This window comes from Berghia stephanieae, chromosome 2 (genome assembly GCF_034508935.2).
Source record: "Berghia stephanieae isolate SIO BIC M18660-M18661 chromosome 2, UCSD_Bste_1.3, whole genome shotgun sequence".
In the NCBI taxonomy this organism is placed as follows: Eukaryota; Metazoa; Mollusca; class Gastropoda; order Nudibranchia; family Aeolidiidae; genus Berghia; species Berghia stephanieae.
The window spans coordinates 83,439,411-83,456,117 of record NC_088361.1 but is presented as its reverse complement, the minus strand read 5'-3'; the positions used below and the strand labels follow the sequence as shown (position 1 = coordinate 83,456,117).

Below are 16,707 nucleotides of genomic sequence, written 5' to 3'. Positions count from 1 at the left end.
AGGTATCAGGGCTAGGCCAGGACAAAACCAAGTAATCTCATTCCGAGACAAAGACAGAAAGCATGTTGGAAAACAGATATAGGGGGATAGAAGAAGAAGACACAAGTCCACTATGGGAGATCAGGAGGAACCCCACCCAGCATGTGGCTTTGTGTCCATGTCTCACACTGAGAGGTCAAAAGACCTCACGCCAGAAAATGAAATTAAACAACACATTGAATAAAGACACAGCAATTGTCATCACCTTTCAATACTTTATTTCATCTTTACATTCATACACCAGTCAATTCAAAACAAGAAACATCCCATCTCATGAACTGATAAATCAAGTCTTTAATATAAAAAAAAAGACAGAAAGAAAGAAAGAATACCAGATGATAAAATTGCGATTTAGCCACAAGATAAACAATCAAAAAAATAAACGATCCGACATTGTGTTGCACAATAAATACTTTATCACTTATATATACACTTATTTTTATAAATGTAATATTCAACAACATTTGGTATCAAACCAAGGAATAATTAGAACTTTGAAAAATAATAATCTGTATGAATATCATACTTTACTCGAAAATAAAATATTTAAAAAAATATTGAATTAAAAAAAACATACAGGCCTATAATTAAAATACAAAATAAAGAAAACAAATAACAAAATAAAATAAAATAAACAAATAACCAACAGAAAAGAGCTGAAAGTCTGAAAACAAATGCAATTAAAAATAGCTGACCTGTTTGTTAATATAATTAATCCAAGTAATTATTGATGGAGACAAACAAATATGGACGTCATATCGTCCATAATTCTCTTTGCTAAGAATGAAGTTTCTCAATGCAGGTATGACAAAATCTTTTTCCAACGCTAAACATAGATTTTTTTCCAAGAATATTGCTACGGAAGTATCTTATTTTTCTTATTTATGCTAATTTGACAAACAATCTTCCAGTTTACCATTAATGCTGGATAAAAATTTGAAGTTTTGTTTTTACAATACTGTTGGCGGAATTGAGGGAAAAAAAAAAGAGACAGACAGAAAGAAAAGAAAATTAATCGTCCTGTCATGTTGAAGAAAGCTGATTTCTTTTCTTTTTGTTTTCTATTATTTCTAAATTTCCCCCCCCCCCCCCTTTATTTGTTTGAACTACACAAAGCTTTTCAAAATTGTATCTGACTACTGCCATCATTTCAAATTCCTGGCCTCAGGCAGTTTCAATTTAATTTGCTGTGGATGATTATATTTCATGGCTGATGGATAGAACCTGTAAATAGTTGTTTACAATATTTTTAAGGGCTTCATGGAGATTGGATTGCGACACTTTTAGGTCATATCAGTACCAGTAAAAAAGGAAGATGGGAACATTTAAAAAAAAATTAGTTTTACAATTAAATGCACCTGGAAAAGGTCGGACAAAGGAAACTGATTGAAATGGGGAACAGAAGTAGATTCCAAGAGCATACTATCAATGTGCTTAGTCAGAGATCACCTAAAATTAAAAGTCCCATCCAGATGCAAACACAGGTACTCAGAGGAACATACTCAATTGCTTTCAAAACATTTACAAAACAGAAAATATAACAGTTCTTAGCATATAGATGATTTACAAGGAAAAGAATATCATCTCCCAAAACGATAACTATACATTTTACTATTTCCCTCTCAGCCAAGGCCAGGAAAAATCAAGTAATTTCATTCGAAGACAAAGATCAAAAACAACATGGACAACAAATATAGGGGGATAGAATACACAACAAGTGAGCTCCCTAATCAGTATGGGAGATAATCTGTGTAAAGATTTCATTTTCATTATCAATAACGAAAACAATACAGTGAAATTTTACTGATAAGTCATACGACATGCATTCCCCATCATTTTGAAACTTCTTACTTCACCAGGTATCAATTTGGAAAAAATAATTATTTTTAGAAAATTAAGAGATGATAAAAAAAAAAATAAAAAAAAACACGGAGGAAATAATAATAATAGAATGTGTGTTATTCACTCCAGTGAAATAATATCCATGTTTTGGAATCTGAAAATAAAATATACAAATTGTACTGCCTTCAACTTCAACGCGAAAGAAAATCAAATAAATGTGTTTTATTTTTATTCATGTTCAACACAATAGCTACAAGCCCAGTCATAATTAATATAATTTGCCAGCTTTGATCCAATACAAATGACAGCAATCATAGGTTGGTTGATGTCAAATAAATAGTTTATTACTCATCATTATTGACTACCAAAACAATCATAATTTTGATCAAACTGCAGAAAACACTGCTTTGAATCAACACATTGGGACTATAAAAATCTAACTTAAAGTAAGGTTAACTTTATTTGGAGGAAAGGGGGGGGGGGTATAAAAACAATGCGTGGGGGTTTTCGGAAACGTGTGTCAGTGTGTATATTGGTGAACTGTGTCTTGACAATACACACTTTTCATATAGTGGTAACCTCCCTTTTGTGTGTAATCAACACCAACAAGTGAAACATAGGACAACTCTCGCCCTTTCTCTATAACACTTTATTTCAATTTTCTTTTTCCACTGAGCTTGTTGACATTATAAAAATCTATTTAAATAAATGAAATAGTTTTTAAAAAACAGAACACGACTACATGTAGGTGCTGTCCTCAAGTCACAGTTGATCTATTAGTACGGGTTTTTAAAAAATTATTTGTTTTCAATGACAGGAAAGACAAAGTCATGTAAACTTCAAAATTTTGCTAACACCAAAGAATTGACTCTTGTAGACATTTAACACTACAATGATTCAGATTGGACAACAAACAAAAAAAAAACAAATCGTCGGCAGATTGATTTCAACATTATAGCCTTAACATCTTTAAACAGGCAGCGGTAAAGGATATGACACAAATGGAATCATAAACAAAAAAAAAAATTAAATAAAGGAACCTATCTGTTTCTTAAGTTCTAGAAGGTATGGGTTTGTTTTTAAGGGGTTTACAGCGCTTGTGATACATTTAGGTCATTTCAGCGCCTGGAAAAAGACAGAAAATGGGATAGTCAAATAAGTTTAAATTTATTAAAAGCACACAAGAAAAAGTAAGACAAAGGGTAGTAATGGGTCAAACAGAGAACAAATGTAGGTCAGAACAGACTATCAGAGTACTTAGTTTGAGATCACCTAAAAGCCTCATCCAGACACAAGCACAGGATCCCACCAAGAGGAATACACTCAAATGCTTACAAAAGATGATATTCTAAACAAACAAACAAAAATTGCACTACATAACAAAGAGATGATTTACAAGGAAAAAAATAAATAAATATCATCTCCCAAAACTAATCTATACATTTGACTGTTTCTCTCTCATCCTTGGACTCCAGCTAGGGTCGGAACAAACCCAAGTAATCTCGGAAAAAAAAGATATAGGGGGAGAGAAATCACAGTAAGTGACCTGCGGTCCACCATGGACTTCAGAGGATGAATAGCACTGGTAAAACATTCAAACCATATCACCAGTCATAGTGAATACCAAGCTGCTAGAAGCAGTGGACTGCAAAAATCATGTTCAAAAATTTATATAAAAAACGCCTCTGTCTGATAACATTTTGACACCGTATTTACCACAATTAAACGTACTCAATACTTTTCTGTCATCTATCTAGATTCAAAGTAATTAATATTAATACTGTTTTTGTCATTGGCTGAAGAAAGATTTTGAGTCTGTGTGTATTGTGTTCTTTTCTGAAGCTGTTATATTAATTTTTTTAATATCACTGCTTTAAACATCGAAAAAATATTTATAACTAATTAGCATCTGTATCACTCTCATGTCATGCTGGTCTCTTCTACAAAAATGTGAAACAATGGAACAATCTAAGGAAAGAACCAAACAAGATATGGGCAGCAAATCCACCTGTGTCCCCAACCCAAAGCCGCTGAAGTTGCCTAGACAGTGGATTTTCACTGAAAAGGGAGAAAGGAACTCACACCATTTCCAACACAAAATAACATATTTTCATACATATATATGGGGGGGGGGGGGGGGGGGGGGAGGTTTGATGGCTCAGTTGGAAGAGTAATTGCTTCATATGCAAAGGAAACAGGATCAATCACAGGTAAAGTTGGAGATTTTTTTTTCAGATCTCTCTGTCAACCCAGTAATGACTGTTTGAGGTTGATCTGGTGGAAAGTACTTTGCAATAAACAATCATCCTCTGCAAAGGATAGCAAGCAATTGCTTTTGTCCATTTAGACACTGATGTAAACACCAGCTCCATGGTGCCATATGACTCTGAAGGACTACACAAAGTGGCCAACTTTTCAAAGATCTAAAATGGGACACCCTAATGCACAATACCCCCATGATCCAAAACAGCAGTATGTTTGAACTATCATATAATATAATCGATCTAGATTTAAAGCTTTTTCTGTTCATTGTTTTAATTTGCTAGTCAAAAAGCATAATCCTGGGATGTGCAAGGGTCATTTACATATACATAAATAATCCATTTTTTTTCTCCTTTAATATTTTGTCAGATTGTTAAATCAGGATATTCCCAATTTTATCAAGACAGTTGGCCACAATGACTATACATAAAATGATTTTGAAAGAAAGGATAAATATAATTTCCTGCGTTATCTGACTGCTTCCCTTACTTCAGTGCAGGGCCTGATAACAAAGTCAGAAGGTTACATACATAGGAGAGTAGTAGAGTGCAACGCCTCTACCAGTAGAAGTACTAGCATCCATAAAACCAATCATCATTTAGTTACACATTGTCTTCATCATGGAGTCACGTCATGGAACATTCAAGACAGGCTTGTTACATCTTGATGTTTTCCACTTAGTTTTCTAATCTTATTAGAATGCATAAAGCCATACGACCAAGGAGAGGATGTTCATGAATACAGTAAAAACCGGATAACCTGAAAATAAAATAAAATTATTACATATAAAACTAAATACAATATAGAAAGCCTTTTCCTTCCAAAATTGCTAACAAATTCTTAATAATCACTGCACTGAAATAAACCAAAAATATAATTTTCCCCATTTAGCTCTTAGAAAACAGACCTGCCTACTGAAAGAAAAAAAAAATGTACTTGATGTAGTTAACATTAAAAATCAACAATTTACACTGACATTGATTAAATAACACTTCAAAATCAATTAAAATTATGTAGTTTGGACATCAACATTCATTCAATAAGTTTTAATGACTTGGAGACGTCCATGAAGTTCAGAAATTGGAGCCAAAAATTCGAATTTCTATTCAATTTTATGGTTTTTTCGTAAGATTAGGCAGGTGTGTATACCCCCCCCCCCCCAAAAAAAAAAAAAAAAAGAAGCATCTGACATGTTCCTGACATCGTACAAATGGCTCACAGACAATCACCTTTGTATCACTGTCAAATTGGGCAATTCTGCTTCAATAAAAACATTGTGCCTTTGTGGATTTGGAACATTCTGAGAACGTTCAGCCTTGTTGCAGTTATTTCCCTCGACTTCAATTCTTATCAAATTTTAAGACAATAATTGTCAAAAATCTTAATGCACCCTTATTACTCTAAAGTTAAGAAACAAATCTTCCCAGAGGAACATTATTTAAGACTGGAATCGATTAGTTTGTTTTTTTTTTTTGTTTTTTTCACAGCACAAATTGTGAATATTTTATTATTCTTCATCCATTAGATACAAATTTTCTTCATCATGTAGTCATGTCATGCATCATGTCTTGAGAAGGGAGACAACTCAATATAAACATATGACAGGTATAGTAGTCATCTCTGAGTAACATCCCTTGATGATCTTAACAATTATTCTAATAACCAAAATATGAGTAACTTGTAATGCGATTTAACCGTTTATTTTTACTGTACCAATCACAGCTGATCACATTCCAAACAAATCAACCCAATTCATTCCCATTAGTTACCTATAGTAGAAATCTATGTTACGCCTTTGTGTTAAAACTGGTGTGTCTTTGATTGAGAGGGTTGTCTGGAGATTTCTGCCATTCCTTTTTCAGCATTTGTTTGATCTGAGACAGACGCATATTGGAATTTTCAGCCTTCAAAACAGGAAGTCTCTGCTCCTCAAAAGCAAGGTAGGCGGCCTTCACACGTTTCTCTGGGTGTTTCTCTAATACAGGATCTCCAGAACTAAAGTAGAAAATAATTGTTTGGATTTTTAAAAAATAAATAAACAAAATTCAGTACTGGTTGGAGTCTACCACGCATTTGGGAGAAGCCAAAAAGCATGCTAGATTCAGTATGAACCAGCGGTGTAGCCTGGTCATTTAGGAGCATGGGGCTGGATTTGAGATGGGTTGTAGCATAGGATCTTTTAGTTATGGAAAAGAGAGACAGAGGGAGAGAGAGAGAGAGAGAGAGAGAGAGAGAGAGAGAGAGAGAGAGAGAGAGAGAGAGAGAGAGAGAGAGAAAGAGAGAGAGAGAGAGAGAGAGAGAGAGAGAGAGAGAGAGAGAGAAAGAGAGAGAGGAACTGAAGCAATTTATACCTCCTGTTCGTAGGATTCATACACTCATTCAGTTCAGACTTTGTAACTAGATATTAATAATATAATGCAATTTGAAAAGCACTCACCAAGCAAACAGGGCATTTACACTTTGTATATGAAATTGCTTCGCCTGTCTTTGGAGGTAGAAAATTTTTCAAGCACTTTGTCGTTGAAGTCTCTATCCTTGCTAACAATGTCGCTATGAATCGAAAGCACAGCTAAGGCGTTTAGTCTCTCTTGTCCCATTGAGTTTCGAATAAATGTTCTTATCCTTTCCAATGTACTGAAACAGCGCTCGGGTTCCGATGACGAAATTGGTGTGGTTATAATGATTTGGGCTAATGTGTGAACTTGCTCGAATGTGCTCGTGAGATCTGCCTCTCTAAGTGTTTTGTACAACTGTGTTATACTCTGGACTAAATGTTTCATTCGAATAAATGACACTGAGCTCATTTGTGAGTGCATCCTTGGCCAAAAAAGGATAGTTCTCTACCAAATTATTTATATGTTGTGTTGGAAACTGTTCTTTGTGAGTTTCAAAAGAAGCAGGGTTTAATACAGCAAATGAAGCTAAAAAGTTTGACTGACTAAAACGATCTTCAATTTGGCCAAGGAGTACATCGCAAACTTCTTTTGCTGGAATACTCACGTCAACTATTCGTCGCTTTCTTCCAGAGCACAAACGTTCTTCTACAAGCTCGCTTCTAATGCGTTTTATTGAATTACAGAAAGCAGATAGCGTGTCGTTCACTTCAATGCCAGTAGTAATTCTTGACTGGAATTGCTTAAACAAAATATCGGTGTGATAAAACACCTTATTGAACAACTCTAAAAAGTATAAGAAAAAATCATCTTGAAGCAGAGATGAGAGGCCGACTGCTTCACGAACTGTGGTGTCATCCCAAATGTCAGAGTTAATGATTGTCTGCAAACATTCTAGAATTGCACTTCTATGGTCAGAAACAGATTTTAGCACCCGGGACTGAAAATTCCACATTGTTTCACAGGTGCGAGGAAGCGAATGGTCTGTGACATTTCTAAGTTCATCGGCTCGCTTTGGCGATGAATTAAAGAAAGTAGAAAGCCCTGAGAGATTGGAAAAGAACACTCTCGCTTCTGATACTACACTACTCACTTTTTTTAGAATAAGATTAGTCTGATGCGAATAACAATGCACAAAATGGGCCCGTGGGTAGTCAATTCTCATCAATGTCTGCACACCGCCTGAAGCACCGCTCATGACAGAGGCCCCATCATAGGTTGGTGCAATCAGCTTGTTTTTAATGTCAAATGGCAGAAGCTCCTCTAATAGAGTAGTTGACAAACCGATTGCCGTCCTGTCCTGGACGTCAACAAATTTTTAAAACCGTTCCAACAGGTTCTCCATCTTGAATAAAACGAAGGATGATAACAAACTGTGAGTGGCATGAGACATCAGTCGTCTCATCAGCTTCAACAGAAACAAAATTAGTATTTCCAATACTTTTCTTAATTTCGTCAATATACACCTCATAAATACAATCTAAAATTTCATTCTGTATTTGCGCTGATGTGTATCTACAGACGGTCGTCAGCAAATTACTTGATAATTGTTCATCTAAAGTCGCTAATAAGTCAACAAGGTCTAGAAACACACCTCTATTTGACGAAGATTGTCTTTCATCATGGCCTCTTAACGGTAGCTCATGAATTCCACAAAATTTGATGTACTCAATTATTTTACCTAAAATTTGTCTGGTCTTTGTAACTTGTTCATTATGCCTAGCTAAGGATAAGCGATAGCCACTGTCAATCTGTGCACCTATGTGAACAGTACCAAGGGTTTTCAATCTAGTGGTGCTATTTAAATGTAAGTTAGACTTCTGATGGTTCAATGCTCTCTGTGTTACATTTTTCAAACAGGTAAATCCACTTCTTGTCCAAGACAATTCTGTATTGCTGTTATCGACAAACAAAATACAATTAAAACAAAATAAACTCTTCTTTTCTACGCTCACCATAAGCCAAGGAAAACGACTATACCAATCTTTATTAAATGACAGATTCTGCTTCCCATCTTTAATAGTGAGCACAAAATCTTCTGGCTGATGGGGGCCGAGACTTTTAATCAAAAGTTTATTTTCCCTATTCAAAGAACCGGTACTGATAGTCAACAAATAATCAACGTGATTCATCACACTTAATAGCAATTAATTAAAAATTCAAAAAAAAAAACAAGACACTGCACACACCAGATAAACACTCGGATTATCAATAAACACACATACAGTCTCCCACTCAAGTTAAAAGGACAAGGGGAATTCAATATCACATGCCTGACACGGCCTTGAAGAGGGATGGGTAACAGGTACAACACGATTGCCATTAATTAGGTCGTTGTATGTGGCTGCGAGTAAGAAAGCCACAATGACTCAGTTCAAAGTCATGATGCCTCCTCATGCCCACAGTCATAGCACATGACAAGAGTGAAATGTAACGCTTAGTTGTACCGTGGGAATATGGCTGGAAGCCTTCTCAACCTTTAAAGCCACACGCTGTACTGATTGGTCAGTGGCACGAGTACGACTCGAGCTGTAGTAAATTCAAAGCGGTGTGATTGGTTCAAGTTTTTAGGCTCTGTAAGGGGTTTTAACACCAGGCCAACAATGAATTTCATTGTTTGTGAAACAGAAAATGAAAAATTAGACTTTTTATTGTTAAGTTCTTACACATTATCAAGACAATGACGACCTGTGACTTAGCCTTAATAGCCTTTAAGGCCCTGCTCCGCTGATGTGAACTCAACGGATCGGAAGATCCTGGGTTCAAGCCTCGCTCAGCGCATAGTTGAGTCCTTGGAAAAGGCTCACATTCTCTCACTGTACTCAGGTGTAAAATGAGTACCCGGCAGTAAATAGCGCTGTCTCTGTCCAAAAAAAATTGTAATATCACCTAACAGGCGTCATGTCCTGTCCTACATGTTAAGTGTTGCTGTTGTCCAGAGACCCCCAGTAAAACGTTTTTGAGCACGTTTAATGGATATTACGCTATGTATATGCTCAATATTATTATTATTATTATTTTTAAATCCAATGCTCATGGGAGGTAATGATTTATTATAAAGATAAAAGTCAGTCACCCAGCTTCAGCATGCTGTATTGCAGAACGTGCTGAAATTCAGTGTGCTTGAATCCAGTGAGTACTGTTTCACAATATCCACTAAATGTGCTAAACATGCTTAACAGGAATCCCAAGCCAACAGTAACGCTAATCACATGGTCTGCAAGTGATCATCATAACTATTTTTGACAGGCACAGGTACTCATTTTACACCTGAGTATGGTGAGAAAATGTGATAAGTCATTACTAAGGACACAATGCACCCCTGCCCACCATCCCCACATAGGATTTGAACTTTTAACCTAAAGTTGGTAAGCCAAATAGCACATGAATAAATATAGACCATAAGCTGTCTTATTTACATGAGATCAAACGAATTGATGAAAAAAACAAAGTTAGGTTATGAAACTAAAAATTAATAACAATTAAAAAGTTAATTTTTAAAAATAAATAAATAATTAAATAAATAAATGGCACATGTGAAATGTGACACAAATATTGCAGGTTGAAATAAAAACAAATAAAAAAACAATAATACAATGGAAAAGAACCTTCAACTTAATTCAATTATATCTTATTTTAATTTTCTACACTTCATCTGTCCCTGTAAATTAGATTGCGGCTTCTATTCCAATTTATCATCGCTATTCATTTAGCATGTGAAATACAATTTTTAAGACGCTGAGGTGTAAGATGGCCAGGCGAATAAGGTACAATACTAACACACACATCTCAGAATTAAACCCCTCTGTTGACATTCTGTTATTTTGTCCAGGACCTCTGGGCACAGGTGCAGTGCTTTATCAACTATGCCCTATTTACAACTAAGTGATATCAATCATAAAACTTACTGCATCACTGAGATGGCCTCATCCACAGTTCTTGCCTCATCTCCTTCAATTTCAAGACGGTTGATATTTTCAAGTATTGGGGCCTCATCCATTGACAATGCAGGCTTAGACTTAGAGGCTGGAGGAATGAAAGAGTAAAAAACAAACAAAAATGATCCCCTTAAAGAAGAAATTTATGGAGCCCTGAAGCTTAACAATGATAGGAATCTTATAAGGTTGCCCCAATCACAGCATGTCCTAACCGTAATAATCGCTAATTTCTGATGGTATTAGGTTGGGGGTCCTGATAGTTAAGGGGAGAGAGATAGAGAGAGAGAGAGAGAGAGAGAGAGAGAGAGAGAGAGAGAGAGAGAGAGAGAGTGTGTGTGTGTGTGTGTGTTAATCCTAGTCTCAACTGTCTACTTCCTTGGAATTCATAAAATATGAATTTACACACCACGACTGAGTTTGAGATTACGATTATAAGGCAAAATACACACACACACACAAATGCAACACAGACATACATGCATATATACACACACAAATTAAGCAGGAAGACTATGATTAAAAAAATACTAAGGGGATGGAAGAGGAACTAAAATAAATTTAAAAAAAAAAAAAAAAGAATCCAAAGAAATCATCTCTACTTGGATTCGAACCAGACCATATCAATAAAGAGTAAAGAGCCTTACCAAATGACTATCAGTCAAAGTCAGGGGCAAAAACCAATGAGGTGAATAAATAAAGACGTAAAACTAAAAATACTCTACATTTATTGATTGAACCAACTATCTCTGTTCTGTCACAAGCAAACAAAATCTTGTATAAAAGAGACAATCAATATATCTAACCTTCAACTTGTTTTCTTTCTTGCTGCTCCATAATTTGAGCCCTGGTGACCTTGGCAGCCGGTGGCGGTTTGGCGGCTTTCAAGGATGCCATTTCCTGGTCATGCATGGCTTGGAGCTCTTTCTTACGTTCCAGTTGCTCAAGTCTTTTCGACTCTTTCTGTTCCTGAAAATGCAAAAGGCAGGCTCTGTTATAAGACAACAAGAAAAGGAAATGTTTCACTCTAGTATAAAGTTTTTAGTGAAATCCATTTCTTGTATATTTTGGAGACATTTTGAAAGTCAAAGAATTTATTTTTAAGAATGAGAGAGAGAGAGAGAGAGAGAGAGAGAGAGAGAGAGAGAGAGAGAGAGAGAGAGAGAGAGAGAGAGAGAGAGATCATGCTGTGCTTGACATGTTGAGCTACTTGCCTGTATGACACATTCAGTCTACTGATGCATACAAACATTAATGAGGTCTAATAGACTGTATTCCTTAACCCTTTTGCTATCACCAACTTTTTACCTTACAGTGCTAGAACTGCAACAGTAAATTACACTACAATAGTGAAGACTACCACGTTTTTTGTTTTGAAATGCGGCTATGGTTTTATATGTAAAATGATGATAGTGACCAAAATATAAGTCGCAGCATATAGACATTGTACATGTTTTGAAAGGTCATTTCAAAATCTTCAATAAGATCCAGATAAAGGTCCCTTTCACCTTCTGAAGTAAAATTTTCACCCTCCTCACCAGCATGGCCTGTATCAAAACCAGGCATAGTTTGAAATAGGCTTCCGTTTCTTTTTTAAGAAACGATGTCTGCACCGTTCAAGTGAAAAAAAAAACTGAAAAGAATTATCAATTATTCTGTACTGCAGGAATAACAAGTCAATCAAAAAGTTTCAGTTATAAACAATAGTGGAATGAAATTGGCCAATGCATCACTGTGCGGTAGTTTTTGTATCTATTTTGGCAATAACATACATGGCCGAAATATTGGCCCAATGGTAGCAAAAGGGTTAAAAATGAATAAAGTCAAATTTGCTGGATGGCCATAAATTGTGATTATAAGAATAAATACACTTTCTACTGTAGTAGGTAAGTTATGGCGTCTTATGAACGGCTCACAACACATTGAAAAATCACATTTTTTTTCTCCCTTTTATTTTTCGTTTTGGCCAAAAACTTTTACTCTAACACAATTGTATCATACAATGACATGACTCCTTATTATTATTATTAATCAAAGAGATTCAAACTAAATACCTTCCTTTGGGACTTTCTCATGACATGCTTATCATCATCCTTCCACATTTCATCCTCCTTTTCTCTTTCCTTTCTATCACTCTCAGCTTGTTTGGCAGCTTCTTTGCGAGTCCTTGCCTCAGCTGCCTTAGGATTTTCAACATTTTTAAACTTTTTAGGCATCTTTCATTATTTTACCTGACCTAAATGGAAAAAAGATAGAATGAAAAGATAAATATTAAGAACATAAAAAGGAGTAATGAAGGCTAGTGATTTTTATTTTCTGAACAGGGTAATAAAGATGTTATAACTGGTAAACTTGACATCAACTGTGCCACTGTAACTTGCTCTCATACCAGGTACTGAATGAGAGGAGTTTTTCCTTGCAGTTCCCACAGAAAAGCGAGACAATTTACGCTTTTATGTTTGAGCAATGGTGACATATCTGTCTCTCGGACAATAGTTCAGTAACTGATATGAGAGAAAGAGGGAGGGAGGGAGAGGGAGAGGAAGAGAGAGAGAGAGAGAGACAGAGAGAGAGACAGAGTCAGAGAGAGAGAGAGAAAGGAGGCAGGTTTGTATGGGACGGCAGATGAACGAATCATAATAAATCCTTGTACTACTTTGATGTTAGCTTGTAAACACAGATGGGTGGGAACAGTATTATTATAACCAAACTTTTACCTCAAACTCAAACCTACAACCCCCCACCCGCAAGATAGTAAAAATATACATTAGAGAGGTGCGCCGGTGTTACCAATACTTAGCTTCTATACCAGGACAAATCATTCGTTTGGACAGAAAAATAAATAAAAAACTTACCGCTTACCGTCAAAAGCAGTTTAGATTTGAAGATACATTTGTTTTCTATCAAAAAACATTCGGTACTAGACAATCCTTGATGAATTTCAAAAGTTGTGTTTGAAATTATATCCTAAATATTTTCATGATTCATTCCTCGCTAAATCGTGTGTGTTTTTCGTCTGTCCAATGGTTGGTGCCTGCTGCCTGCCGCGCAAAACAAAGGTTTTTTAAAAAGTTTATTGAGAAAAAGATAAGGAAAAAAGTGTCCCTAGATAGGTATGCAATTTGGTGCAAAAGTGCAGTAAAAATTGGTGCGCAAAATTAGTTCGTAGAGGATGCGAGACTGTGTGTGTGTGTGAGTGAGTGTGTGTCTCTTTCTTTCTTTTTTTTTTTTGGGAGTGCCTACGTACACGGTAACGGGGCATCTAGCCTCAGGATCTATGTACACGTAAACCGGTTTACCGTTGCAACATTCTGTCAGTGATGGTCCTCACTGTCGTGACCGCGCGCGCTCGTGTGTGTGTGTGTGTGTGTGCGAGTTGTTTTTTTTTTAATCAAAACAATTTTAACCATTAATGGCGAGATTCCATCTTACACTCCCCAAACTCCAGATCTTAGTCTTAATGTTATCATTAAAAGACAAGCTTTGCGATTTATAGTTTAATTGAAGCCCGAGTCGAAATATACTCTTACTACTGCTCTCTTGGTGGAAACGATTTATTCTGCATATAAGCAATCTGGAGGAAAAAAAATCAGTGTCACTGTAAAGGGTTAAAATTTCACGAAGTACGCACCGTGAACACAGCTGTAACAATCCTTTGATCTACGTCATCAGGCAACCCATTGTTTCTTTCATCTTTTCCCATTCCCCCTTACTATCCCCCCATCCCCCCGCCCACCTCTCTCTCTCTCTCTCTCTCTTGTCATAGTGTTATCCCTTCCCCTTCCCATCTCAATGTAAAATGAAAACGTTCTGCTGTTTGCAGATACATGTATGATTGTTTTGTTTTCTCTCTCTCTCACTAGGCTAGGATTAAAAACCAAGACATCAGGTAATGGGTGTCTTATGCCAAAGTATAGATTCTCTCTTTGGCCAATTTAGTCACGCATGTGGCAGCCCAGCTATTTATTATCTTCTGCCTATAACACACAATAAGTGGGATTTTGGGGGGTGGGTACGAAAGAAATCAAGGTCATAAGTAACCGTGCACAAGAGCTGTATAGGGAATTGGTTTCTGGGGGTCTTGCAAATACCAAATATTTTATGGAAAGCTCTTTCGAACTCCAAGATGTCTGGTTTGTTTTGCTATCTTGGAACAAACGAAACAGAGATGTCTTGATGTGTGACCTAGTTGTCTGATTTTGTGACCTGGATGTAAGGTTTTGTGACCTAGATGTATCCTTTTGTGTGTGCAAGCCATGCGGGTAAGTACAGCGATAGCTTGCCAGTTGAGGGAAAAAAATGAAGAAGCAGCGTATCCGCATTTGAAAAACAAAACAACTTAACCTTTTAAAGGCGAATATCAATCTTACTTGGACCAAAAATAAAATCTTACCGTTTTCATCAAAAGACAAAAAACAAATTACAATTTAAAAACTTGAGCTTTTATATAGGGCAATATCCACCCAACATGCTCAAAGCGCTTTTTATCAATATTCTTACTGCTCTTATGGTGGAAACGTTTTTTTCTCTGCGTTAAAAAATAATATAAATGAAGACTATTATTTGAAAACAAAAAAATCAGTGTCACTGGCAAAGGGTTAATTGCAGTACTCCTGCATCCTGTGAGACTCCTACGGCACTTGCTAATCATAAAAAAGGAAATAGCAGCAATCAGCAATACTAAGGTGAAAAAAAAAGAAGAAAAAAAAAAGGTGGGGGGGGGGGGGGGGGGGGGGGGGGGGGGAAGAGCAAACCCAGTAGCAATGCAACCTTTTAGCGGCGAAATTCGATCTTTGACCTAACACCAAATCTTCTATCATCAAAAGACAAGTAACGGCAAAACGATTATAGACAATTGAAGTCAGAGTTGCGATAGTCTGACTGCTCTCTTGGTGGAAACGCTGTATTCCCCGTTAACAATAATAAAGATAAAGGCAAACTATTATCTTAAAGAAAAAAATTAGCTTCGCTGTTAAGGGGTTAAGAACACCTGCAACTGCCAGTATCCTTGAGATGCTCTACGTCACCAAGGTCACCAAGTGACACTTTCGTCGGCATGCACCCCCCCCCCCCCTCCCCACTCTTTCAAGGTGGTGGTGGCGGCGGATAAAAAAGGCCTTTTTCTCTTTCATTCAATCAACTGGTCTGCTGGTGGACCCTAGGCCTCTCTACAAGTACAAGAAATAAAACTCACTTTTTTTCTGCTCCAACGAAAATATCTACCCCCCACCGGTCTAATTATTTGTAGCAGACGTCAAATTTCTCAAAACGGTCACGTGACACTGTAAAAACAACACAGGAAGTCCATGAAAGCTTATTTACGGCATTACCTTTGAACCGTGTAAACAACAAAATTTCGTTTTCATTCGACTCAACGGGTCAGATTGGCCGGTATTTTTTTAACGAACTAAAGTTCTGAAAAATCAAAATGTTTCTTAGAAAGTTGAAAGATGCTAGTTTTTGAAACAGAGGTAGGTTTTTAAAAAAAATCTTTATATTTTCCGTGAATGCATGCTCAATGCGAGTTGGACGTGCAGCGGGGGTTGGTAGGCCAAAGGCCCACCTCTCTAATTAAAGTTAGAATTAGAATCAAAGAAAAATTATATATAAATCAACAGAGACAATGATGGACTGGACGACTCTACTTTATTAATGATTTTTTAAAAATACTTCACTTCTCCCGTCTGAGTTGAGTCTGATTCGTTTGACTTCTGATTGAAAAGACGCAGTCTCACGGCCACAACTTGTGGCTGTGGGACTGCGTCTTTTCAATCAGAAGTGACAAGTAGATAGATAGTGACCTGGCGTAGGTTGGCTAAAACGAAGGTATTTAATTTGATATATTCTCCTCAAAGTATCTGGTTTCAATCATTTATTACACACTTTTACTTATGTATCAGAGCTCGTGGTGGATTTGGTTAGTTTCAGTTGCACCATGCATTTGCAATCGACAATTCAATTCGATTCAATAGAAGAAGATGAGTGGCCCCAACTTTCACCTACCTCTAGGCCTTGTATTGTCTTAGTAACTTAAACAGCGTTGGGGCCTAATTCGATATTTTCTTAACAATTACACAGTCTTCCAATAATCAAAAATCAAACATCTAGGACTTCTGAAAAAAATATAGTTCATACGGACGTGAATTTGAAAAATTTTCAATGCCCAATGCCCAGTTCACTTTTTGTCAGTTGTCTATTTTTTTCGCTACGGAGTTTTCGTTACTTCAGAAATGGAA

The 16,707-nt window shown here is 36.4% G+C and overlaps 1 protein-coding gene across 4 annotated transcripts; it reads right to left on the bottom strand.

The window, feature by feature from the left end:
* Nucleotides 1–234: 234 nt before the first annotated feature.
* On the bottom strand, nucleotides 235–16,703 carry LOC144965676 (coiled-coil domain-containing protein 124-like). Of its 4 annotated transcripts, none has more exons than XM_078901257.1 (6): nucleotides 16,475–16,703; nucleotides 12,526–12,707; nucleotides 11,278–11,440; nucleotides 10,445–10,562; nucleotides 5,913–6,138; nucleotides 235–4,902 (listed from the first exon to the last, which is right to left on the bottom strand). In XM_078901257.1, the coding sequence occupies exons 2-5, from the start codon at nucleotides 12,685–12,687 to the stop codon at nucleotides 5,931–5,933; spliced, it is 651 nt and encodes a 216-aa protein (XP_078757383.1). In that variant the 5' UTR covers nucleotides 12,688–12,707; nucleotides 16,475–16,703; the 3' UTR covers nucleotides 235–4,902; nucleotides 5,913–5,930. The 4 variants fall into 4 exon arrangements, with proteins under 4 accessions (XP_078757383.1, XP_078757385.1, XP_078757386.1 ...); XM_078901259.1 differs by having other exon boundaries at nucleotides 16,607–16,690; XM_078901260.1 differs by having other exon boundaries at nucleotides 16,611–16,689.
* Between the last annotated feature and the right edge of the window lie 4 nt (nucleotides 16,704–16,707).

Bases quoted from the DNA above. Each gene is read 5' to 3' on its own strand.
- LOC144965676 (XM_078901257.1), bottom strand. From the start codon at position 12,687: ATGCCTAAAAAGTTTAAAAATGTTGAAAATCCTAAGGCAGCTGAGGCA. The intron at 11,441-12,525 runs GTATTTAGTTTG...TTGCATTTTCAG, and splicing joins TGAGAAAGTCCCAAAGGAAG to GAACAGAAAGAGTCGAAAAG. The intron at 10,563-11,277 runs GTTAGATATATT...TCATTCCTCCAG, and splicing joins AGAAAGAAAACAAGTTGAAG to CCTCTAAGTCTAAGCCTGCA.